The 27811-nt window shown below is 43.9% G+C and overlaps 1 protein-coding gene across 3 annotated transcripts in view; it reads left to right on the top strand.

Annotated features, from left to right (window-relative positions):
- Nucleotides 1-27811, top strand: part of rbm33a (RNA binding motif protein 33a) — a 236255-nt gene that overhangs the window by 57508 nt on the left and 150936 nt on the right. For all 3 annotated transcript variants that reach the window (XM_068015013.1, XM_068015011.1, XM_068015012.1), the window contains exon 7: nucleotides 23585-23753. In XM_068015013.1, coding sequence (XP_067871114.1) covers nucleotides 23585-23753 — 169 coding nt within the window. The remainder of the gene's footprint in view (nucleotides 1-23584; nucleotides 23754-27811) is intronic.

Genomic DNA, 27811 nt, shown 5'->3' with positions numbered 1-27811 from the left:
TCTTGTATGGTTAATCTTAAGCAGTTATATGTAAAACCATGGAGATATTTTGCTGACAAGTAAATTCATGCATGGCTTGAGCCTGACCGTATGTTTTGAGGTGGCAGAGGGAAGAAGTTCTACTTCCAGCTACTTGCCTTGCTCCTGACATAGTTAATCATGATCTTTTTCACAGTGACCATCAACTTATCTTAAGGGTTGACTTAAGACAGTTTTGCTTTTGGGTCACAGTCCCTTTGGAATGATGGTTTAAAGAACTTGTTTCACATTTTGAGACTTGCATTTGACATGTCAAACCAGCTGCAAGGAGAAAATATACAGCATTGTATAAGGCCCATAATTTTGAAAGCTCACATGTGCAATGTTGCAGTTTGCATCAGTGTCCATCTTAGAGCTGTTTCTTATGGATGTTGATTAATTCCTTCTTTATGGAACTTATGATGTCTACATAATTAATCGGTGCGTGTGGTCCAACACATTCCCCTCAGATGGGTGAAGGTGCACAGGCGCAAGGCTGTGGACCAAGTGCTGGAAGGTGCGATTAGATTGGGCGGCTAGTTTTTTCGGCTGGCCAGGACATGATGGGCTGTAATTTTTCTATAGTTCTGTTCATCTGTTTAAATGCCCTCTTTCCATTGCATGGTGAAACTTGATAAATACTGTTATGATTTCTTAACTACACTAAACATTTTCACTTCTGGGTAACTTGTGTAGCAGGAAAAAAAATGCATTTTTGTAAAAGCAGGCCAGCCCTTGGAGAAACCTAAAGGCCGCTGAGCCTGCTTCTAGTTGAGACAGGCTAGATTTGATAGCAGTGAAGGATGTCCTTTGTCATGAGTGGAGATTGGTAACCTGATCATTGCTTAGTACATTAGCAAACTCTAGAAATAATCATTAAAAAAAATTGTATCCTTCAAACTTTCAGACATAATTGATTTTTGGGGGCATTTTGCAACCGTATACAATAGAACTAGTGTCACCAAATGTTACGAATGAGGCGGGAGCATATTATTAAAGTTTCCCCACCCAACTGGAAAAAAACAGCCAAATTAAACACACTATTAACCCCCAGAAAAAAACTAAATCTTAAACACTATTAAGATAAACCTGTGTCTGAAGATCTTATAACTTATTTTAACCTAACTTCCCTATTCTCACACACAAATTCAAAAGTAAGAGTTAACTGGTTTGAAAAGTGGTGTTTTTAAAAATTAGCCTTTTCTTAAGAATAAATAAATAACACTCTGGGTTATGTTCCTGATGGGCGAGGTATCCTAGTGTGAAAAAGATCAAATGCCATTCAAAGTCTCCACGCAGATTTGATGAAATAATCCCTTAGTTGATAAGCGTTCAAAACACTTCGCCTGCAGCAGGCATCAAACATTTCTTTCAACGATGAGCACAGCAAAAGGTGAACTTGAATTTTTAAAAACTGACAGTCACTCAGTCAAAACTTTACTTCAGTAATACAAACGGTCTTTTCAAAGGGTTATTTCCTCCAGCAATTAACTTGGCCTGTAGCTCTTTGTAGAATTTTTGTTGAGAAAAATAGATAGCTCTTCTCTTCAGTAGCACGCTTTGCTGGAGAGTCTCTCAAAGCTGGTTTCAGTTGTTTTTTTGCCAGTTTTACACACTGTCAAAACAAAATATTGTACCATGTGACCTCTGTCTCCTGCTGTGGCCTAGGGACAGGTGCAGCTGGCACCCTGTGCTCAGTCTTAAAGACCCACTGTTTTCAAACAGAGTCTTAAAGGCACACGTTTTTAATCCGAGGAGAAAAAAAAACAGTTCTGTGACACCAGATATAATAGCTTTTATTCAATATGACTGGACTTTGGAACAGCTAGAGATTTTTGCATTGAACGGCCATTTGAATTTTGAAAAATGTTATTAATTGTATACATAATTAGGGGAAAAATTTAGAGTACTTGCCGCAACGCAAACTTGCGCATATGTTCATGATAGTACCATTCAAATTTGGGCAGCAGTTGAGCAAAGCTGTATTAACCCCTTGTTTGGGTCCTACCTATTTAAAAGGAGGTGTCCCTCCTAGGCAAAATTGCCCATTGATAGTAACATAGGAGCATAAGTAGACATTTAGCCCATCGAGCCGACTCCGCCATTCAGTTAGATCATGGCTGATCATCTACCTCAACACCACTTTCCTGTGCTGTCCCATATCCTCTGATGTCATTCGTATCCAGATATCTATCGATTTCTGTCTTGAACATGCTCAATGACTGAGGTTCCACAGCCCTCTGGGGTAGAGAATTCCAAAGATTCACCACCCTTTGAGTGAAGAAATTCCTCCTGATCTTAGTCTTAAATGGCCTACCCCTTATTCTGAAGCTATATCCCCTTGTTCTGGACTCACCAGCCAGGGGAAAAATTCTATCTACATCCACCGTGTCATGCCCTGTAAGAACTTAGTAAGTTTCAGTGAGATCATCTCTCATTCTTCTAAACTCTAGAGAATACAGGCCCAGTTTCCTCAATCTCTCTTCATAAGACGATCCCACCATTCCAGGGATTAATCTGTTGAACTTCTGTTGCACTCCCTCTATAGCAAGTATATCCTTCCTTGGGTAAGGAGACCAGAACTGTACAAAATATTCCAGGTGCGGTCTCAACAAGGCTCTATACAATTGCAGTAAGACTTCTTTACTCCTGTACTTAAAACCCCTTGCGATGAAGGCCAACGTATCATTTGCCTTCCTAATTGCTTGTTACACCTGCATACTAGCTTTTAGTGACTTATGAATAAGGACACCCAGGCCCTTTTTAGACATCAACACTTCCTGACCCCTTTCCATTTAAGAAATTCTCTGTCTTTGTTTTTTCTACCAAAGTGGACGACTTCACACTTATTTACATTATATTCTATCTTCCATGTTCTTGCCCATTCACTTAGCCTGTCCAAGTACACTTGAAGCCTCCTTGCATCCTCCGCACAACTTACATTCCCACCTCGTTTTGTGTCATCAAATTTGGAAATATTACATTTGGTCCTCACATCCAAGCATTGATATAGATTGTGAACAGCTCTGGCCCCAGCACTGATCCTTGTGATACCCCATTAGTAACAGCCCGCCATCCTGAGAATGACCTGTTTATTCCTACTCTCTGTTTTCTTTCTGTTAACCAATTCTCAATTCATACCAGTATATTAGCTCCAATCCCATGTGCTCTAATTTTGTTTCCTAATCTCCTGTGTGGGACCTGATCAAAAGTCTTCTGAAAATCCAAATACACCACATCCACTGGTTCTGCTTTATCTTTGATACAAGTAACATCCTCAAAAAAACTCCAACAGATTTGTCAAACATGAGTTCCCTTTCATAAATTCATGTTGACTCTGCCTAATCATATATTATTTTCTCAGTGTCCAGTTATCATGTCTTTAATAATAGATTCTAACATTTTCCCTACTACTAACCTGTAGTTCCCCATTTTCTCTCTCCCTCCTTTCTTAATTAGTGAGGTTACATTTGCTTCTTTCCAGTCTGCAGGAACCTTTCCAGAATCTATAGAATTTTGAAAGATAACCACCAATGCATCCACAATTTCAAGCGCCACCTCCTTCAACACTCTTGGATGCAGCTCATCTGGTCCAGGGGATTTATCAACCTTCAATCCAGTTAATCTTTCAAGTACTGCCTCTTCATTAATAATTTTCATTTCCTCATTTTTACAAGTTCCTTGCTTCCCTAGTATTTCAGTGAGATTTTCTGTATCTTCCTCTGTGACGACAGACTCAAAGTAATTGTTTAGTTTCTCCACCATTTCCCTATTCTCCATTAGAAATTCTCTTGTCCCTGCCTGTAATGGACCCGCATTTGTTCTTGCTAATCTTTTCCTTTTCATGTACCTAAAGAAGCTTTTATAGTCCGTCTTTATGTTTCTCGCTAGCTTGTGTGCATATTCTCTTTTTCCCTTTATCTGTTTCTTGGTCATCCTTTGCTGGATTCTGAATTGCTCCCAATCCTCAGTTTACCACTTTTTCTGGCAACTGTATAAGCCACTTCATTTGATCTAATGCAGTCTTTACATTTTTGTTAGCCACAGTTGATTCATCTTTCCTGTTGGGTTTTTGTGTATTAGAGGAATGTGTATTTGTTGGAGACCATGTAATACTTGTTTAAATACTAGCCATTGCCTGTCAAATCTTTGTGTATTTTCCCAATCCACCATAGCCAGCTTGCCCCTCATACCTTCATCGTTTCCTTTATTCAGATTTAAGACCCTAGTTTCAGAATGAACTATATCACTTTCTAAGTTAATGTAAAATTCTATCATATGGTCACTATTTGCCAAAGGCTCCTTTACAGCAATGTTATTAATTAGCCTTTTCTCGCTGCATAATATTAAAATAGCCTGATCCCTTGTTGGTTCTTCGACATACTGCTCCAGAAAGCCATCTCGTACACACTCCAGGAATTCATCCTCCACAGCATTAGTGCTGATTAAGTTAGCTATATAGATATAGGATAATGAATGACTATCCTTAATTTGTCACTGTTAGCGGGAATGAATCTGAAAGGATCACTCGACACTCGGATCTGCTCCAAACGTCACAGTTTATTGGGTTGCACCGGTGGGGCGTAGGTCACTGGGCAATCCAGATTCCTCTCCACCGATCAAAGGAAAATAATCAATATTTATACAGTTTCAAACAGTTACTCAGTCCATCCTGGCTGGACACGGTCCAATCATAGTGATTATAAATTATATACATTGATTATGGAAACCAATGAAATTGGTTACTAGGTATTGGGGGACTGCGTGACCAGCTCATGGACAGCTAGGGGGTTACTCATGAACTCGTGATGTCTTCCAAACCCCCTTATCCACCGTCCTTGGGTCTTATGTATACATAACATCTTAACCTTGTTCCAGGCTGGTATCTTTGTCAGCATTCCATAAGGGCATCTGTTAGAGGCTGCTTGATTAGAGATATTCTGCTGAATGAGGCTTTTTCTGTATGAATCTGTGTGAATCAGCCCTTATAAGGAATGTAGTCAAGTTAGTTAGCTAAGTCCCATGGTGCCTTGCAAACATTTCATTGCTAGCTAGAGTTATATGTAATTGGTTATTCGTATAGTATTTATTGCAGGTGCCTCTGCTCTGGGAATACACTTCAACAATCCCCTCTTTCAGTAGGAGACTAGCCGTAGTCCCCTTAACCGACACTATTCGTTGCCCTTTTTTCTAAACTGCCCGGTATTCCCTGCCTCAGACGTGCTGGCCAGTCACGTGATTTCAGGAATTCCGATCGTTCTAGATCAAATTGAGGTGATCCAAATGACTCTGTCCCCCGGATAGGCAAATCATCTCTCTTGCTTTCGCTCTGGTTTTCATCTCCTTTCGTCATACATATTGCCTGCATGATCGGCAGGGCAGTATGCCCCATGTTATGGCCAGGATCACTTGTATCCCTACCATTACGTGTGATACTATCCAAATCCAGGGGTGGATGTTCACATTCATCCCCCAGTCCCAAATCATCATCCACCAACTCTGGTTCTGCAATTCTGTATCAGTATCTTTCTCCAGTTTTTTGATTTTTGTCTGCAGTTGGTGGTAAAGCTTAACGGATTGACCCACCCTGAGCCTTAATTCCCTTAATACTTCGGCTAAGTGCGGAATGGGGGCCTGTTCTGGCTCCTCATAATCCTATAAGTGGTCATGAAGTTGATCGGTGGCGTTAATGATTTCTGTACCTCTGCGCTGACCCTGAATGATTCGAGCTTGTCCTATAGTGACGGGTCGTAAAGGCGTAAAGCAAAAGTTTGGATGTGGGATAGGACATTGTAGGTCATTATAGCAGTAGGAACTTTCTGTGATGGAGACGCAATATTTTCCTTTATCTCCGTAACCTGTTCTGGCGGAATGTATGGGGGCAGGTGTGATTTCTATGACACAGCCATCGGTTCGATTGAACCCACATTCATCCAATTCTCCCTGTCCCACTGGGTAAGGACATACTGTAATGTCCCCCCTTTGCTTGCATCTCGTAAGGGAGATTCCATATAGTGTATTGTTTCTGAGTATGATGGAGGCTTCTGTTAAATAGTAGCGGAGGGAGATGTTACCCCGTACGACCCCGATATTTTCCAATTGGTAGTGGGGAAATGTCCCTGAGTCCCGTGTGACTATTGGGATCATCAGGACTATTCCCACTCAGGTAGCTTCGCCCATTTCGCAATCTGGGATCACTGGGTATACTCTGGTGAGTCCCTTTTCTCTCGGCTATTATGGGACGTGGCGTTGGAGGGGGAGCAAAACATACTTACAAAGATAACACTGCTTCCCCCACCTCCTCATAGTATCCACATAACCCTTTCTATAGGTAGCCATGGGCTGAGGTCTGACAGGTGGTGTGCAGATTATTCCGAACGCACATCTTTCTTGTTTCTCTTTGTCGGATGCAGCTGACTCTTGTTGCATCAGTAGAGCACTGTATGCTTACTTTATCTTTTCCCAAGTGAACTTGTAACCATGCATTAAAATAAGTTTTATCTCTACTCCAGTCCTTGGCTGCTGGGATACATATACCATCAGTGAAATTATACAAAGCCCCATAGTTCATGTAGTTACGTTCCTCCTCTGTTTGTTGTAGCTCCAGTCGTGCATCAGCATTCTCTTGTGCTTGTATTCGTCTCAAAGTTTCCAGTTATCATGAGTCCCTAGAGTCGGAAGTTTTCGCTGTTGCTTCATCGCTTTGGATGTTTAATCTGGGGATTTAAACAGAATGACCTGGTCATCACCAGGTGTTCGTTCCTGGTCTACTCATTTCCTCACCTGTGTGGGCTGAAAACATTCTATTGTTTAAGGGTTAATAGCTATGTCATTTTATAATTGTACCATCTCTATCTAGTCAAGTTCGTTTCTGTGCTGCCGTCGGATTTGCATCTGAGCATGCTGTGCTCGTGCCTGTGTGGTGTTCCATTTGAATACCATCCAGACTCCGGTTAACATCATCACCACTCCCAGTCCCCCGAACAATCCATTCTCTAATGTGTTTCGCCACTCCTGGTATCATACGGCATACCAGGTGGTCTCCATGATGGGCACTATCTCAGGCTGAGCCATCATTCCCTTGATTATATTTTTTTAGTTGGGATCAGTGTTTCCACCGGCCCTTCCCTTTCATATCAACACATGCACAGGTATCACTAGTCATGATAATATCGTGTGGTCCGGTCCACTTTGGGGCAAATCCCGCTTGTTCAGGGGTAACCCGTAGCAAAACTTTATCCCCTATTTGAGGTATAGGTTGGTCGGCCTTATCCTTGTTCTGTGCCTCTCGGTCTCGTATGGTCTGCTGATCCCTCACCTCCTGTCGCAACTCCTTTAACTGCCGATCTAATTTTCTTATGTATTGCCTGATTTGGTCTCGTAGGGGTCCCATATCCTCCGCACCTACTATGATGCTTTCGGGGAGTTGCATAGCCCTCCATGTCATAAGCTCGAAGGGGGTCAAGCCTGTCTTTCGGTTGGGTGAGTCTCTGAGTCTCATTAATATACAGGGTAAGACGTCTACCCACCCCTTTCCGGTCTCGGAGATGGCCTTTGCTATAGCCGTTTTTAGAGTGTGGTTCATTCGCTCCGCCATTCCTGAACTCTGTGGGTGATAGGGGACATGAAACCGTTGTCGGATTCCCAGTAAACCGCAGGCTTGTTTCATGACCTGTCCTGTAAAGTGTGTGCCCTGGTCTGAGTCGATTTGGAGGGGCACCTCCCAGCGCAGTATTATATCGAATGCAAGGATTCGTGCTATAGTGGAGGCCCTGCGGTCCCTGGTGGGGAATGCTTCAACCCACCGGGTGAACTGATTGATGATCACCAGACAATACCTTTTTCCTCTACTGTTGGGTAGAGGCCTGGTAAAATCAATTTACAGGTTTTCCCACGGACCTTTAGGTCGGGGCTGATGTGCCATTTTAACCTTTATGGGTTTTCCTGGGTTATGCTGTGCGCTTATTATACAACGTTGGCAGTGTTTCGCCATGTCTCTCCCTACACCGGCCCACCACCAGTCTTTAAGCAGGCGATTTAGCATCCCATCACATCTGGTTCGTGGTATAGTTTGAGTAACTCAGTCTGTATGGAGGATGGGGCGACTACTTATAGTCCCTTTCGCCATACCCCATCTCCCCCAATAACTGTTCCGGGATCGTTCTTCCGTGCTAGCCTCTTCCTGTACTCTTTTAATGTTTAATTCCCCTGGTCCTAGCGCAGCTACTTGAATGGCCTGTGGCACAGCCCTTTCTGCGGCATTCCGGGCTGCCTGGTTAGCTAACAAGTTTCCCTGTTGTTCCTTACTTTTGATCTTCTGATGCCCTTTGATTTTTATTACGGCTGCAGCGGCTGGTCGCTTAACTGCTTCTACTAATTCTCGAACCACGTTCTCGTGCTTAATATGTCCCCCTCCTTACGTTATATACCCTCGTCTACTCCAGGCTGTCATATAATCGTGTACTATCCCAAATGCATATCGGCTGTCTGTAAACACATTTACGCGCTTTCCTTCTGCTGAATTTAAAGCTTCAGTTAAAGCCACTAGTTCCGCGACTTGGGCAGATATCGTCCCTTCCAGTCCTCCTTGTAAAAGGATTGTGCCATTTTGATCTCCCACGGCCCACCCCATATGGAACTGTCCGTCTATATGTCGTCTGGATCCATTGACATAGAGGGTTAGGTCGGGATCTGTTAAGGGTTTGTCCGCTATTTCTCCCTCTACTTCCTGATCTATTTCTGTCTGGCACTGACGTGGCTCTCCCTCAGCTATTATTCCCTCTGCTGGGTTGAGCCCTTATCTCTAATGATTTTTATCAACTGGTCTTTAGGTAGCAGTACTGCCTCCCAAGTGGCCCGTCGAGCATCGGACACTGTTTTCAGTCTCCCCGTGTTCAACAACTCCACTACAGTGTGTTTGGTATGTATAATCAGCTGCCCAGACATTGTAACAGGCTCGCATACTCTCCCTGCCCAGGCTGCGCAGTCAAGGGCAGCTACGCACCGGTGGAGCCCTCGAACGACTGGGGATTCTTGTGTGGAGTAGTATGCTACTGGTCTCATTGCCCCTCCCCTTTCCTGGGTTACTGCAGCATGATAGAACCCTCCATCAAGATCATAATAAATATGGAATGGCTTTGTCATGTCTGGTAGTCTGAGGACCGGGGCTGCAAGCAGCCCAGCCTTTAATTTGCCGTATGCTTCCTCTTGCTCACTTCCCCATTCCACTTGTTCCATCCCTGGCTTTCCTCCTTTCACTAAACGTTGGATAGGTTCCACCAGGATAACGAATTGGGGAATAAAATTTTTGCAGTAATTGAACAAGCCCATCATTCGCCATACCCCCCGCACTGTCGTGGGTCGGGGCATATTAGCGATTGCCGTTTTGTGATTGGCGGGGAGGGTTTTACTTGCCTGACTTGCGTCATGTCCCAAATACCGTACTCTGGTCTGGCCAATTTGTGCCTTTTTTGGGTTAATCTTGATCCCTGATTTTCCTAATGTCCTTAATATGGTTGCCAGGGCCCCTAGGTGCTCTTGGTCGGTCGCCGAGGCTATCAGGATATCATCCACGTACTGTAAGACAGTACTAATATATGGGGCTAGGTCACATCCTTCCAGGGCGTTACTCCTGATCCGATGAAAAATGTTTGGGCTATTGTGGAACCCCTGTGGGAGTCTGGTCCAAGTGTATTGTGTACCCCTTGAGGTGAAGGCAAATTTTTCCTGAGACTCGGGGTCCAATGGGATTGACCAAAATCCGTTTGCGATATCTAGAACTGTAAAAATCTCATGTTCCGGATTTAAACCGTTGAAGATAGTGACTGGGCTGGCTACGATGGAGTGCTCCTTGGATGTTACTTTATTCAGGGCAGTTGACTGGTAACTCCCATCGGGTTTTTTAACTGGCCACATGGGGGAGTTCGTGATTGACACTGTTGGCCGTAAAATGCCCTGTTCTATCAGAGCCTTTATTATTCCCTCAGTTGCTTGCATGGCTTCTGGTTTAATCGGGTATTGTTTGTGAGGCGGGTGTGGCGGCCCAATAGTTCTTTCTGGCGTAGTTTTGATGAGACCGCAGTCTTGTTTGTTCTTGGCCCAGATTTCTGGTATAGCTTGACATAGTGCTCCCAACGTCCCATCTCCAGACCAGTCTCTGGCCAAGGTATTAATGATGCCTATCGTTGCTACATTTCTTAGTGGGACCCATTTTCCGGTTATTTTGTCTTTGTGTCCCTTTTTTTGTCGTCCAGTTTATTTGTCTATTCTGTGCGTCTACTATTGTGCCCAGCTCATTGAGTAAGTCCTTACCCAGTATTGTACCTTCCGGGTTTGGGCACACCCAGAACTGGACCAGCAGCATTCTACCCTCAATTTCTAATATCTGTGTTTCACTTTTATATGCAATGTTTCTGCTGCCCCGTACTGCCTGTATCGTAATGGAGTGTCGGGTAGTGGGCAGGTCGAGGTTAGTCAAGGATACCGATACTCCCGTATCTATTAACATATCGCATCGCCAGCCCCCTAACGATGCATCAGTCCACATATGGGGATCGGATCCATGCCCGGGGGCCAATGCAACTCATTGGGGCTGTGTTTGTTGTCGAGTCAGGTGCTGTATGATGTCGAACAGCTGTTGATTACTCATTTGACTGGCGTCTGTGACTGTCTCGTCGGTCACCTTTCCCTTTTGTTCCTGCTGGGGTCCCTTTCCTTCCTGTCCGCCCGCCCCCTTGCCCAGCAGTCCTTTATTTCATGCCCCATTTTATTACAGTTCTTGCATTTCTTGTGGCTATCGCGCCTTGGGGCTCTACACAGTGCGATGATGCCCTGGTTTATTGCAGTTAAAACAGGTTTCTCTTTTTACAGCGGCTGCTTTGCAAGCTTTGGTTAGTAGAGTGGCTACTTTGGATTTTTGTTGATTATCTATGGCGGTAGCCCAATTTTCCAGGTCATCATAATTATTGTAATTTACCAGTCCCATTTTCAATATTGCCTGGTGAGTGGGGCTTATACCGTCCCTATATAATTGGAGAAATGCCGGATTTTGTCGATCTACACTTGCCATGCCACTGTGCGCTAGGAAAGCTTGGAACTTTCTAATCCCATATTCCTGCGCTCCTTCCCCTTTGTTCTGGGTCACCCCTACTATCGAACTCCAGGGACCTGACCTAGGGTGGCTGTTACATTGGCTTTAAAAGCAATCGGTTCTTATTCCTGTTGTTGCTGGTCCGCACGCCAGGTACTATCCCGGTGAGCGGCCTGCAATTGTTCCCAATAGTTCTCAGGCATTTTCGTCCTGACTAATCCTGCAACATCACGATTGTGGAGATTGTGACAGATTTGCATTTCTTTAATCTTCTGCCAGAAAGTTGCATTGCTATGGCGGGATTTAAAGAGTGGCAGTTTATCCAGTAACTTCATAGTATCCCCGGGAGACAGGGATATATATGTCATTCTTAACTGTGTTGGTAGGGCTGGTTGCCTTGAGTGTCCGCCCCGCCCCGCCCTGCTGCCCCTCGTTGTGCTGGGACCCCGGGGACGTATTCCACCTTTACGGGAGCTGTTTTGGCTGAATTCGCCAGGGCGGAAGGGGGTGGGGTGTCTCCTCCTTCTTGGCTATAATTATATGCATCCTCATCTGGGGATCCCCAATCAATGTCATCCTCGTTAGGCGGCGCGCTTGGGTTGCCTGTCAGTGCTGGCAGGACTGACCGTCTGGACATGACAGTTACCTGCTGCTTCCTATCTTTTACATACTGATTTACTTGTTCTGTTCTACATGTGCACGAAGAATCAGAACCCAGGCTACCTCATCCTTGTCTTTTCCTTCTTTCACCACTCCTGCTGGTCAGCTGGCAGGTCATGGGGTTTCCAACCTGATTTAATCATTTTCTCTATTAATCTTTTATATTTCTCTGCCAAGCGGCAGGTAAGGGACCCTTCTGGCCCCCATTCGAGCTCTAAATTTTCTATCTTTTCACTGGCCAATTTTTGGATCGGATTAGAACTGTTAGAAATCTACTCTCTGAGGTCCGCTTTTGATCTAGTGCAACTTGTAGCAGAGTCTCTGCTGGCTAACTGTCGGGGCACAAGTCTGTCAGTATTTCGTACAACAAGCTTATGATATAATTCTTAAATACTGTAAGCAATTCCTGACAGTGCTGTACATATCTTAACGAACTACCTACCACCGTTCGACTATTATCGGACCCTGTTCACAGGTTTGAAATTCGTTGGTCGCTGAACACCACCCGGTTCCGGGATAAGTTTTTAGCAGTACGTATTCTGAGTAAATATACTCACCCGGTACTTCTGATGGTAACAAACGACAGTCGAATCCTGCTGACTATGCCAGACTGTTAGCGGGAATGAATCTGAAAGAATCACTCGACACTCGGGTCTGCTCCAAACGTCGAACAGTTGATTGGGTTATGCCAGCGGGGAGTAGGTCACTGGGCAATCCAGATTCCTCTCCACTGAACAAAGGAAAATAATCAATATTTATACAGTTTGAAGCAGTTACTCAGCCCATCCTGGCTGGACACGGTCCAATCATAGTGATTATATATGTTGATTATTGGAACCAATGAAATTGGTTACTAGGTATTGGGGGACTGCGTGACCAGCTCATGGACAGCTAGGGGGTTACTCGTGATGTCTTCCAAACCCCCTTATCCACCGTCCTTGGGTCTTATGTATACATAACATCTTAACTTAACCTTGTTCCAGGCTGGTATCTTTGTCAGCATTCCATAAGGGCATCTGTTAGAGGCTGCTTGATTAGAGATATTCTGCTGAATGAGGCTTTTTCTGTATGAATCTGTGTGAATCAGCCCTTATAAGGAATGTAGTCGTTAGTTAGCTAAGTCCCATGGTGCCTTGCAAACATTTCATTGCTAGCTAGAATTATATGTTATTGGTTATTCATATAATATTTATTGCAGGTGCCTCTGCCCTGGGAATACACTTCAACAGTCACAAAGTAAGCATCATTTACAACGCATTGAAAACCTACTCTTCCAAATAGTGCGCTACGATTTTCACCTGTGGTTGAACTTCTATACTACTTCCCAATACTTCCTTGTTTTTCTCACTGTTCCAGTTCTAGGAACTGTTTCCTTGCCTGAACCTCTTCACTGTCTTCACTCTGCACAATTCTGGAATTCTACCATCAGTTCTGGAGATGGTTCAGTAATGAAAAAGCTTCAATTAATTTATCCAACCCAATCTGGCAGGTGCCAGAAAAGCAACAGTTGGGGGCACAGAGATCATTGTGTTCCAATTTGTGCCCTGAGCTTTCACCAGTGGCTACTTTTCAGATGGTGTTATCTAGACCACTTTCAATCTGGGGTACTTGTTAAACAGAAATAAAAAAATGACAGAGGCATTGAGTGTAAAAGCAGGGAAGTTATGCTGAACTTCTATAAAGCTCTGGTTAGGCCCCAAATGGAGTATTGTGTCCAGTTCTGGTCACCACACTTCAGGAAGGATGTGAGGTTCCTTGAGAGGGTGCAAACGAGATTAACCAGAATGGTTCCAGGGATGGAGGATTTTAGTTACAAGGTTAGGTTGGACAAGCTGAGGTTATTCTCCTGAGAACAAAGCAAATTGAGGGGAGATTTAATAACTGTACAAGATTATGACTGGCTTAGATAAGTTTGACAAGGAAGAACTGTTCCCATTAACAAATGGTACAGGGACTAGGGGACAAAGATTGAAGGTTTTGGGCAAGAGATGCAGGGGGAATACAAGGAAGCACTTTCTTATGCAGTGGGTGGTAATTACTTGGAACTGGCAGCCCACAGGGTGGTGGGAGCAAAGACAAACAATGACTTCAAGAGGAACTTTGAAGGAAATAGACTTGCAGGGCTAGGAGCATGGGCTCGATGGGCCGAATGGCCTCCTCCTGTGCCGTAAATGACTCTGACTCGAAGGAGAACAGCCCCTGCTTCTCCAATCTCCTCATAACTGAACTCCCTCATCCCTGGAACCATTCTCGTAAATCTTTTCTGCACCCTCTTTAAAGCCTTCACATTCTTCCTAAAGTGTGGTGTCTAGAATGTCATATAGTACTCCAGTTGAGGCCGGGTTTATCAAGGTTCTTCATAACTTCCTTGCTTTTGTTCCATTTTGGCAGGAGGAATAAGGAAAAAAAGTGTTATCTAAATGGTGAGAAATTGCAGAGTTGTGAGATGCTGAGGGATCTGGGTGTCCTAGCGTATGAATTGCAGGAGCTTAGTATGCAGGTACAGCAAGTAATCAGGAAAGCTAAAAGAATGTTATTGTTGATTGCGAGGGGAATTGAATACAAAAGTCGAGAGGTTGTGCTTCAGTTATACAGGGCATTGGTAAGACCACATCTGGAGTACTGTGTACAGTATTGGTCTCCTTATTTAAGGAAGGATGTAAATGCATTGGAAGCAGTTCAGAGAAGGTTTACGAGACCAACACCTGGAATGGTCAGGTTGTCTTACGAGGAAAGATTAGACAGGCTAGGCTTGTATCCGCTGGAGTTTTGAAGAGTAAGGGGCGACTTGATTGAAACATATGTGATCCTGAGGGGTCTTGACAGGGTGGATGTGGAAAGGATGTTTCTTGTGGGAGATTCTAGAACAAGAGATCACTTTAAAAATAAGGGGTCGCCCATTTAAGGCAGAGATGATGAGAAATTTTTTCTCAGAGGGTCGTGAGTCTTTGGAACTCTCTTCCACAAAAGTCAGTGGAAGCAGAGTCTTTGAATATTTTTAAGGCCAATGTAGATAGATTCTTGATAAGCAAGAGGGTGAAATGTTGTTGGGGGTAGGCGGCAATGTGTAGTCGAGGTTACAATCAGATCAGCCATGATCTTATTGATTGGCGAAGCAGGATCGAGGGGCTGAGTGGCCTACGCCTGCTCCTAATTCGTATGTTTGTACGCCTTTTTAACCAATTGCCCAACCTGCCCTGCCACCTTCAATGATTTGTGCACTTATATCCCTAGGTCTCTCTTCCTGTACCCCTTTTAGAATTGTGCCCTTTATTTTGTATTGCCTCTTCTCGTTCTTCCTATCAAAATGTATTAACTCGCCCTTCTCTGCATTAGATTTCACCTGCCACATGTTCACCCATTCCACTAGCCTGTCTACTTATGTCCTCTTGAAGTCTATCGCTGTCCTCCTCACAGTTCACAATACTTCCAAGTTTTGTGTCATCTGCAAATTTCAGTCACTACCTACTATCATGGTAGTCATATGATTCAACACTATGGGAGTTGTTAACTCATTGTAACATTCAATCTCTACCAATTAGTCTACAGTGGACCTAGACTTGAGAGGACAAAAATCCCCATCGGTCCAAAGCCACTTATTCACAGGGCAGTTTTAAGAGGGGTTTGAGAAGTGAGGACTGGCGAATGGGGAGGAATTGTATGGCTGTGAAACCCAGTATTTCTTGCAGTGCTGGGAGGGAAGGCAGCAACAACTTGCATTTTTATAGCACCTTTAACATAGTAAAATGTACATGTGAGTGGAAGTAATGTACAAACTGAGACTGAGCGAGACTGGAAGAGTTTAAAAGTGCAGTGGCAGCGGGAAGAAGCAAGACTGAGTGAGACTGGCAGAGTTTAAAAGTCCAGCGGCAGCACGCCGGAGTTTTGGGGGAAAAAAAGCCAACAGTGATGTGACAGGAGAGCTGCAAGGTGATTGGTTGGTGAGTCACTGCTGTTGGGGAATAGCTCTAAATAGCTGGTTAAGTATCTCGGGCAAGAAAAGTTTAAAGTTTATTTCAAATATAGTAAGCAGTTTTTTTTTTTAGGGATTTCGTAGTAAGGAAGACCAGGGAAGACGGGCCCTAGAGTAATTTCTTATTGGGCATTAAGATCTTCCAGAAGGTTTAATTTAATTTAAAGGGTTAAGTCATAGCAGGGGAGCTCAAAACCGTGGTGTGCTCCATGTCTGAAGTCGGGAACATTTCCAGTGCCCGGGAACAGCATGTGTGCAGGAAGTGTCTCCAGCTGCAGCTCCTGGAAGCCCAGGTTTTGGAGCTGGTGCGGCAACTGGGGACACTATGGAGCATCCATGAGGCGGAGAGTATCGTGGATAGCCCGTACAGAGAGGTGGCCACACCGCAGGCTCAGACCCCACAGGCAGGATGGGAATGAGTGACCATCAGGCAGAGCAAGAGGACTAGGCAGGCAGTTCAGGAATCTCCTGTGCTACACCCCTGCAAAACAGGTATACTGCTTTGGATACTGTTGGGGGGAATGGCCTCTTGGGAAAGCAGCAACAGCCCAATTCGTTGCACCATGGTTGGCTCTGCTGCACAGGGGAGCAGTAAAAATTGTGGGAATGCAATAGTTATAGGGGATTCAATTGGCAAGGGAATAGGTAAGCGTTTCTGTGGCCGCAAAAGAGACTCCAGGATGGTATGTTGTCTCCCTGGTACAAGGGTCAAGGATGTGCGGCGCAGTGGTTAGCACCGCAGCCTCACAGCTCCAGGGACCCGGGTTCGATTCCGGGTACTGCCTGTGTGGAGTTTGCAAGTTCTCCCTGTGTCTGCGTGGGTTTTCTCCGGGTGCTCCGGTTTCCTCCCACAAGCCAAAAGACTTGCAGGTTGATAGGTAAATTGGCCATTATAAATTGTCACCAGTATAGGTAGGTGGTAGGGAAATATAGGGACAGGTGGGGATGTTTGGTAGGAATATGGGATTAATGTAGGATTAGTATAAATGGGTGGTTGATGTTCGGCACAGACTCGGTGGGCCGAAGGGCCTGTTTCAGTGCTGTATCTCTAATCTAATCTAATGTCTCAGAACGGTTACAGGACATTCTGAAGGGGGAGGGTGAACAGCCACTGGTTGTGGTACACATTGGTACAAACGACATAGGTTAAAAAAAAAAAGGACGAGGTCCTAAAAGCAGAATATAGGGAGCTAGGAAGTAAGTTGAAAAGTAGGACATCAAAAGTAGTGATCTCAGGATTACTGCCAGTGCCATGTGCTAGTCAGAGTAGAAATAGCAGGATATATCGGAAGAATACGTGGCTGAAGAGATGGTGTGAGGGGGAAGGTTTTAGATTCCTGGGGCATTGGGACTGGCTCTGGTGGAGGTGGGACCAGTACAAACTGGACAAGGTACACCTGGGCAGGACCGGGACTGATGTCCTGGGGGCGTATTTGCTCGAGTGGTTGGGGAGGGTTTAAACTAAAATGGCAGGGGGATGGGAACCTTTGCAAGGAGTCAGAGGAGGGGGGAATCGAAGACAATAACAAAAGACAGTAGTAAGAGGGATAAGAAAAGTGATAGGCAGAGAGATCAAGGGCCAGAATCAAACAGGGCCACAGTGACAAATAGTGGCAAGGGGCCAAGTAATGTTAAAAAGACAAGCCTTAAGGCTTTGTGCTTTAACGCGCGGAGCATTCGCAATAAAGCGCAAATAGATGAAAACGGATATGATATAGTTGGGATTACGGAGACAGGACTGCAAGGTGACCAGGGAAATGAACATCCAGGGATATTCAGTATTTAGGAAGGACAGACAAAAAGCAAAAGGCGGTGGAGTTGCATTGCTGGTTAAAGAGGAAATTAACGCAATAGTGAGGAAAGATATGAGCTCTGACGATGTGGAGTCTGTATGGGTAGAGCTAAGAAACACTAAAGGGCAAAAAACGCTAGTGAGGGTTGTATATAGACCCCCAAACTGTAGTGGTGATGTTGGGAATGGCATTAAACAGGAAATTAAAGATGCACGCGATAAAGAAACATCTGTAATTATGGGTGACGTTAATCTGCATATAGATTGGGCAAATCAAATTAGTCACAATACCATAGAGGAGGAATTTTTGGAGTTTATATGGGATGGTTTTCTGGATCAGTACGTTGAGGAACAATGAGAGAACAGGCCATCCTAGACTGGGTATTGTGTAATGAGAGAGGAATAATTGACAATCTAGTTGTGCGCGACCCCTTGCGGGCGAGTAACCATAATATGATCGAATTCTTCATCAAGATGGAGAGTGACATAGTTGATTGAGACAAGGGTCCTGAATCTTAGTAAAGGAAACTACGAAGGTATGAGGCGCGAGTTGGCCATGACTGATTGGGAAACGTTAATTAAAGGGATGATGGTGGATAGGCAATGGCAAACATTTAAAGAGCGCATGGATGAACTGCAACAATTGTTTATCCCTGTCTGGCGCAAAAGTAAAACGGGAAAGGTAGCCAAACCATGGCTTAGAAGGGAAATTAGAGATAGCATTAAATTAAAGGAAGAGGCATATAAATTTGCTAGGAAAAACAACAGACCTGAGGATTGGGAGCAGTTTAGAATTCAGCAAAGGAGGACCAAGGGATTGATTTAAGAAGGGGAAAATAGAGTGCGAGAGCAAGCTTGTGGGAAACATAAAAACTGATTGTAAAAGTTTCTATAGGTATGTGAAGAGAAAAAGATTGGTAAAGACAAATGTAGGTCCCTTACAGTCAGAAACAGGGAAATTTATTATGGGGAATAAAGAAATGGCTGACCAACTAAATACATACTTTGGTTCTGTCTTCACAAAGGAGGACACAAATATCAGACCAGAAATGCTGGGGAACACAGGGTTTAGTGAGAGAGAGGAACTGAAAGAAATCAGTATTAGTAGAAAAATGGTGTTGGGGAAATTGATGGGATTGAAGGCCAATAAATCCCCAAGGCCTGATGGTATGCATCCCAGAGTACTTAAGGAAGTGGCCCTAGAAATAGTGGATGCATTGGTGGTCATCCACGATTCTATAGACTCCGGAACAGTTCCTACAGATTGGAGGGTAGCTAATGTAACCCCACTATTTAAAAAGGGAGGTAGAGAGAAAGCAGGGAATTATAGACCAGTGAACCTGACGTCGGTAGTGGGGAAAATTCTAGAGTCCATTATCAAAGATTTTATAGCAGAGCACTTGGAGAACAGTGGTAGAATCGGGCAGAGTCAGCATGGATTTACGAAACAGAAATCATGCTTAACAAATCTACTAGAATTCTTCGAGGATGTAACTGGTAGAGTTGATGAGGGGGAGCCAGTGGATGTGGTTTATTTAGACTATCAGAAGCCTTTCAACAAAGTCCCACATAAGAGATTAGCATGTAAAATTAAAGCGCATGGGATTGGGGGTAGTGTATTGAGATGGATAGAAAATTGGTTGGCGGACAGGAAACAGTCGGGACAAATGGGTCTTTTTCCGAATGGCAGGCAGTGACTAGTGGGCTACCGCAGGGATCGGTGCTAGGACCCCAGCTATTCACAATATATATTGATGATTTAGATAAGGGAACTAAATGTAATATTTCCAACTTTGCAGATGACACAAAACTGGGTAGGAGGGTGAATTGTGAGGAGGATGTAGAGAGGCTTCAGGGTGATTTGGACAAGTTGAGTGAGTGGGCTAATGCATGGCAGATGCAGTATAATGTGGATAAATGTGAGGTTATCCACTTTGGTAGCAAAAACAGGAAGGCGGATTATTATCTGAATGGCTATAAACTGAGAGAGGCATATGCAGCGAGACCTGGGTGTTCTCGTACACCAGTCGCTGAAGGTCAGCATGCAGGTGCAACAGGCAGTACCAAAGGCAAATGGTGTGTTGGCCTTAATAGCGAGAGGATTTGAGTACAGGAGCAGGGATGTCTTGCTGCAATTATACAGGGCCTTGGCGAGGCCGCACCTGGAATATTGTGTGCAGTTTTGGTCTCCTTCTCTGAGGAAGGATGTTCTTGCTATAGAGGGAGTGCAGTGAAGTTTTACCAGACTGATTCCTGGGATGGCGGGACTGACATATGAGGAGAGATTGAGTTGGTTCGGATTATATTCGCTGGAGTTCAGAAGAGTGAGGGAGGATCTCATAGAAACCTCTAAAATCCGAACAGGACTTGACAGGGTAGATGCAGGAAGGATGTTCCCGATGGTGGGGGAGTCCAGAACCAGGGGTCATAGTCTAAGGATGCAGGGTAAACCTTTCAGGACTGAGATGAGGAGAAATTTCTTCACCCAGAGAGTGGTGAGCCTGTGGAATTCGCTACCACGGAAAGCAGTTGAGGCCAAAACATTGTATGTTTTCAAGAAGGAGTTAGATATAGCTCTTGGGTCTAAACGGATCAAAGGATATGGGGGGAAAGCGGGAACAGGCTACTGAGTTGGATGATCTGGCATTATCATAATGAATGGCGGAGCAGGCTCGAAGGGCTGAATGGCCTACTTCTATTTTCTATGAGTATTGGTGAGCAGATTGTTAGTAAATGATGCAACTTGATGCTATACATGAGCCTTTCCACCACTTTTTTGCTGATTAGACTAGATCTTGAATTGGCTAGGTTGGATGCACCCTCTTTTTTTTTGTCAGAACACCCATGAACAATTTCCACATTGTTGGGTATATACTAGTATTATAGCTACATTAGAACAGCTAGTATGAAGCTGTATGAGTTCCAAGGATGATACTGTTGAAGCTTGGAAGTCATAAGCTATATGTTGAAATAAGATTTTCAAGTACCTGGATAGACTTGTCCAAATCTGTTGATCAGTCAACCATGTCATGAATAATTTTGCAGACCTACATAAAGCATGGCTACCCGACCAGACCCGACGACATGTCAGGTTCGAGTCGGGTCTTTCTTCCGGGTTTGGCATTCGGGCTTGGGTCGGGTTGGACGTGGACACAGTGTCTCTTGCTCAGGGAGGGAAGTAATCCTCAAAATTTGAACATTCAGCCGGGACGTCAGGGCGGGAAACGTGCTGCCGGAACGCAGGATCACAGCATTTGGACAAGGTAGAGCGCAATAACCTGTTTGATATAATTAACTTCATTACGGGAGTTAGGTCGGGCGTGGGAAAAAGTCAAAGGACTGTGGCCCGGTTCGGGTTGGATGTGGTCGGATCGTGCTTCAATTTCATACCCGAGTAGGCTTTTAGACCTACATCATGCACACTATGTGCAAACTTATGCTGTAGTAATCACGCCCCATTTACTAGAGAAATACTGTGATGCATTGAAACCATGCTGCAGCAGGCAATTAGTGAACTTAATTATTTCATGTACTCGTTAATGCTTAATTTTGTTATTGTATTAATTACCATATGGGTATAACAATGAAGCCATGATCAAAGATTTCTGTATCAGACTGTACCTTTGGTTAACTCGTTCATTTAATCATGTACTGCATTCATTGCTTACTGTAATTATTGATATACCTTAGTTAAGAAATAATGCCAGAGACCAATTGAAACTTTAGGCACTTAATAATCCTGAGATGTGATCGTAAATCCTCAGCCAGTTCTCTTGCGTGGAATTGGCCTCGAAGGGGGCAACAGTTCATTGACTACACTTTAGTACATCTGTAAACCATGCAAGCAATATTAATCAATCGCCACATTTCATAGGTCTTTCGCCAGATTAAGTAATCCTAAACTATTTCAACCTCCTTATAGCTCAGATGCCTTGATCACTGCTTCATTGTTATACCCATATGGTAATTAATACAATGACAAAATTAAGCATTAATGAGTACATGAAATACTTGAGTTCACTAATTGCCAGCTGCAGTGTGGTTTCAATGCATCACAGTATTTCACGAGTAAATGGGGCGTGATTACTCCAGCATAAGTTTGCACATAGTGTGCATGATGTTGGTCTGCAAAATTATTCATTACATGGTTGACAGATCAACAGATTTGGACAAGTCTATCCAGGTACTTGAAAATCTTATTTCAACACATAGCCTATGACTTCCAAGCTTCAACAGTATTATCCTTGGAACTCATACAGCTTCATACTAGCTGTTCTAATGTAGCTATAACACTAATATATACCCAACAATGTGAAAATTGCCCATGGGTACTCTGACACAGAAAAAAAGAGGGTGCATCCAACCTAGCCAATTCAAGATCCAGTCTAATCAGCAACAAGGTGGTGGAAAAGCTCATCTATAGCATCAAGTTGCATCTATTACTAACAATCTGCTCACCAATTCTCAGTTTACTGCTGCCCTTGTCCTTCTCGGTGGAAGAGGTCGCGGGTTTGGCAGCTGCTGCCAAAGGAGCATTGGTAAGTTGCTGCAATGCATCTTGTATATAGTACACACTGTTGCCACTGTGTCAGTGATGGAGGGAGTGAATGTTTAAGTTGGCGGATAAGGTACCAATCAAGCAGACTGCTTTGTCCTGGATGGTGTCGAGGTTCCGGAGTGCTGTTGGAGCCGCAGTCATCCAGGCAAGTGGAGAGTATTCTATCACACTCCTGACTTGTGCCATGTATATGGTGGACAGGCTTTGGGGAGTCGGGAGGTGGGTTATCTGCCTCAGAATTCCCAGCCTCTGACCTGCTCTTGTAGCCACAGTATTTATGTGGCTGGTCCAGTTCAGTTTCTGTTCAGTGGTAATGTCCAAAGTCTGATTTTTTTTTTTACTGCTGCTGCACAGTGCGCTTTTGGTTTGAACGAGTTATTCACCACAACCAACACATTTCTAATCAAAACTATATCTGAATAGTTTTAATTGAAGTCAAATTATCAATTCATGTATTCAGGTGTCATCTTTGGATCAGCGGTAGCACTCTTACCTGAGTTGGAAGATGTTGGGTTCAAGTCCCACTCCAGAAACTGGATAAATACTAACGTTTCAGTGCAGAACAGAGGGAAGGCTTCACTGTCAAATTTTAGGCTAATATTTATCCCACAGCCAACATCACTAAAACCGTTTATCTGGTCATGTATCTTATTGCTGTTTGTGAGATTTGTTTTGTCCACAGTTTGCTGCTTCATTTGCTTAGATTACATCAGAGACTTCATTTCAAAAGTACTTAATTGGCTGAAAAGTGCTTTAGGACGTTCTGATGTCATTAAAGCTCTATACTTGGCATCAGGTGGCAGGACCGTATCTCCAACACAAAAGTCCTCGAGGCGGCCAACATCCCCAGCTTGTACACACTACTGAGTCAGCGGCGCTTGAGATGGCTTGGCATGTGAGCCGCATGGAAGATGGCAGGATCCCCAAAGACACATTGTACAGCGAGCTCGCCACTGGTATCAGACCCACCGGCCGTCCACGTCTCCGCTTTAAAGATGTCTGCAAACGCGACATGAAGTCCTGTGACATTGATCACAAGTCGTGGGAGTCAGGTGCCAGCGTTCGCCAGAGCTGGCGGGCAGCCATAAAGACAGGGCTAAAATGTGGCGAGTCGAAGAGACTTGGTAGTTGGCAGGAAAAAAGACAGGCGCAGGGGGAGAGCCAACTGTGCAACAGCCCCGACAAACAAATTTCTCTGCAGCACCTGTGGAAGAGCCTGTCACTCTAGAATTGGCCTTTATAGCCACTCCAGGCGCTGCTTCACAAACCACTGACCACCTCCAGGCGCGTTTCCATTGTCTCTCGAGATAAGGAGGCCCAAAAGAAAAAGATTAAATGTTTGCTTCTCCTTTATTTTGTCCTTCCTTTTCCTACATCTTTAAGTGGTTTGCTTCAATTTCATAGCCAATGGTGAGACCCAAATTTTATTTAATATGTAAAAAATGTTGTAAGTGGACTAAATTGTAAATGTTGCAATGCTTTTTAATTGTTTAGGTGGTGAAACAAATACAGGAAGTAGAAGAAAGAAAGGAAGTCTCTGATGATGAAGATGACGATGATGAAGAGTCTGGAAGAATGCGTTTTAAAACTGAACGGAAAGAAGGGACTGTTATTAGGTTAACAGATGCAGCTAGAAAGAGGAGAAACATTCCAGACACCTTAGGTAAGTGACCAGCATATAACAAAGTTTGGCTATATATTTGTGTGCTTTATTAATCTTGTCAATAAGACAAAAATGATTTTCCCCCTTTATTTGATTCTTTTCTTTCCCCATTCCTTTGAGTGAGGCAACTCATGCTTGCTGGCAGTTTCATGGGAGCAGGCATCATTCATGTATCTTCCTTAAGTGGCCATTTATCATTCCTTAACCTGACAGTGCATATCAGTATGTTGTTCACTGTGTAGGATACTAATATATGAATTAGGAGCAGGAGTAGGCCATTCGTTCCTTCGAGCCTGCTCTGCCATTCAATAAGATAATGGCTGAACTGATTACTCCACATTACTCCTGATAACCTGTCACCCCCTTGCTCATAAAGAATCTATCTACCTCTGCCTTAAACATTATCAAAGACTCTGCTTCCACCGCCTTTTAAGGAAGAGGGTTCCAAAGATGCACGACCCTCTGAGAGAAAAAGGTTCTCCTCATCTCTGTCTTAAATGGGCGACCCCTTAATTTTAAACAGTGACCCCTTGTTCGAGAATCTCTCACGAGGAAACCTCCTTTCCACATCCACCCTGTCAAGACCCCTCAGGATCTTGGATGTTTGAGACAAGCCACCTGTTACTCTTATAAACTCCAGCAGATACAAGCCGAACCTGTCCAATCTTTCCTCATAGAGTTAGCCCATTCCAGGTATCAGTCTAGTAAACCTTCTCTGGACTGCTTCCTAAGCATTTACATCCTTCCTTAAATAAGGAGTGCACAGTACTCTAGATGTAGTCTCACCAATGCTCTGTATAGCTGAAGCATAACATTCCTACTTTTGTATTCAATTCCCCTCGCGATAAACAATAACATTCTATTAGCTTTCTTAATTACGTGCTGTACCTGGATAGTAACCTTTTGCGGTTCATGCACTAAGACACCCAGATCCCTCTGTATCTCAGAGCTCCGCAATCTCTCACCATTTCGATAGTATACTTTGTTATTCTTCCTGCCAAAATAGACAGCTTTCCTACCTATCTTTGTATTATCAGCAAATTTAGCAACCATAGCTTCGGTCCCTTCATCTAAGCCATTTATATAAATTGTACAAGGTTGAGGCCCCAGCACAGATCCCTGTGGCACACCACTCGTTACATCTTGACATCCAGAAAATGACCCATTTATGCCTACTCTGTTTACTGTTAGCTAGCCAATCTTCTATCCATGACAATATGATACCCCCTACACCATGATCTTTTGTTTTCCTCAATAACCTTTGATGTGACACCTTATTAAATGCCTTCTGGAAATCTAAGTACAATACATCCACAGCACATGTTACTCCCTCAAAGAACTCCAATAAATCGGTTAAACATGATTTCACTTTCAGAAAACCATGTTGACTCTGCCTGATGACCTTGAATTTTTCTAAGTGCCCTGCGGTAACATCTTTAATAATAGCTTCTAACATTTTCCCGAAGACTGTTAAGCTAACTGGCCTGTAGTTACCTGCTTTCTGTCTCCCTTTTTGAATAAAGGAGTTACATTCGCTATTTTCCAATTTAATGGAACCTTCCCCGAATCTAGGGAATTTTGGAAAAATAAAACTAACGCATCAAATATCTCACTAGCCACTTTTTTTAACACCCTAGGATGAAGTCCATCAGGACCTGGGGACTTATCAGCCCGCAGGTCCAACAATTTGTTCAATACCGCTTCCTCCCTGATGATTGTAATTTTCTTGAGTTCCTCCCTCCCTTCCATTTCCCGAATTGCAGATAATTCTGGGATGTTACTTGTATCCTCTAGTGAAGATTGATGCAAAATACCTGTTCAATTCATCTGCAATCTCCTTTATTATCCATTATTTATTCCCTATTATTTTCTATAGGACCAATGTTCACTTTGTTAACTCTCTTGTTTTTTCAATATAAAAACTCTTACTATCTGTCTTTATATTTCTAGCTAGCTTTCTTTCATAGAACATAGAACAGTACAGGCAGGAATGGAGACAGGCAATATTACTGAGGTGGAAGTAGGCGGCCTTGATGATGGAAAGCATTTAGGGTCAGAGGCTCAGCTCAGAGCCAAATAGGATGCCTTGGCTATCAACGGTTTGGCCTCAACCAGTGGCCAAGGAGAGAGATGGAGTCGGCTAGGAAATGGCGTTCATGGAAGGGAAATAAGACAATGGCTTTGGTCTTTCTGGTATTTTTAATTGAACAAACTTTTTACTTATCCAATACTGAAAAAATAAAAATATGACTGCCTAGCATTTAATGGAACTGATTGAGTTAGCTGTACCATGCTAATAAGGTTACCTGCCCTGAGAAACTTGGGTATAACTCTGGGAGTTCACCATTCTCCTGCTGTAACTTTGACAGAAAAGGCGTAAATTGTCAATTTTCCGGAGGTTATGCCAATCTTCTGTGGTTATGGCATCAAAATCTTTTCTGAAATATGCCTTCAAAGGGCATTGGTAAAAGAGGCCATTAAAATCATTCCTCCTCTACTACCACCTAACTCTGCTGACAGTTTCTAATGGCTACCCTAAAAAATATTTTTTTCCTTGCTGCCAATTAAATTGTAGATTTTATAATTGTGGTCCCTGGAGCCTTGGAAACGCAAAAGGCTCTATTTCAAATTTCTGTTTATCTTTCATCAGGTTTCTGCATTTATCAGCGCTTCTTGATATTAGCATGGTATAGGAATTCCAGAACTTGAGGTCTGGTCAGCTGAAGGCATGGCACCTGTGGTGAGGCGAAGGGAGTTGGGGATGCTCAAGAGCCCAAATTGGAGGAATGCAGAGATATTGGAGGGTTACAGAGCTGGAGAAGATGGAGATAGGGATGGACGAGGCCTTGGAGGAATTTGAAAAGAAGGATGACAATTGTAAAATCGAGGCATTGCAGGATTGGGAGTCCATTTGGCCAGGGAGCAAAGTGGTCATGGGGAAAGGAACTTGGGTGTGATTTAGGAGTACTATTTTCCTTTGCGTGGCTGACACCACCATTTTGGAAGTTAGATCAGGGGTCCTTTGATGTATGCAGTATTTGCAGCGGTCCCTCAGTGTGTTGGTGTTTGTAGGGTTCATTTCTCCGATTGAAAACTCATTGTGCTGGTTTGAATGTTTAAAGCATATTTACTCTCTATCAGGCTCCACAGGTAAGATAATGTCTCAACTAGACACTACTATGTCACAAATTAATACTTTGGTTTCTTGCTAATAGATCCACAATGAATCCCAAGCTTAAGGGTGCTTGGTTAGTGCCTCAGAGTCAGAATTTGAGCGCAAAATTTAGGCTGGCATTTATGTAAAACTTTGTTGTACAATTGAGGTTTGTAATTGAAATCACATATAAGTGCAGGTGATGGAGGTTTTTCTAGCTCTCCAAATGACTTGGAGTTTTTGCCTCCATTGTCCTACCTGAAGACTATTTTAGGTATTTTTTAGGAGCAGATGCGCTTCCCGACTTTCGTCCTATAGCCGCCGAACACTTTGAAACCAATGTCAATTCTCCAAGTTTCTCCGTCTCTGATGATGCTACCTTCCATGGCAGCGCTTCTGATATGTCTTCCTTTTTCCTCAACCGAGGATTCCCCTCCACTGTGGTTGGCAGGGTCATCAACTGTGTCCGGCCCATTTCCTGCACCTCTACCCACACCCCTTCCCCCTCATTCCCAGAACCGAGACGGTTTCCCTTGTCATCACTTTCCACCCCACCAACCTCCACATCCAAAGCATCATCCTCCGCCATTTCCACCACCTTCAGCATAATACTGCTACCAAACGCATCTTCCCCTCCCTTCCCCTGTCAGCATTCCGAAGGGATTGTTTGCTCTACAACACCCTGGTCCACTCCTCCATTACCCCACCACCTCATCCCCTTCCCAAGGCACCTTCCCTTGCAATTGCAGGAGGTGTAATACCTGCCCATTTGCCTCCTCTCTCCTCACTATCGAAGGCCCCAAACACTCCTTTCAGGTGAAGCAGCGATTTACTTGTACTTCTTTCAATTTAGTATACTGTATTCGCTGCTCACATTGGGGAGACCAAATGTAGACTCGGTGAC

Source organism: Heterodontus francisci, chromosome 2, assembly GCF_036365525.1.
Source record: "Heterodontus francisci isolate sHetFra1 chromosome 2, sHetFra1.hap1, whole genome shotgun sequence".
Taxonomy (NCBI): domain Eukaryota; kingdom Metazoa; phylum Chordata; class Chondrichthyes; order Heterodontiformes; family Heterodontidae; genus Heterodontus; species Heterodontus francisci.
This window is presented reverse-complemented; position numbering and strand designations above follow the sequence as displayed.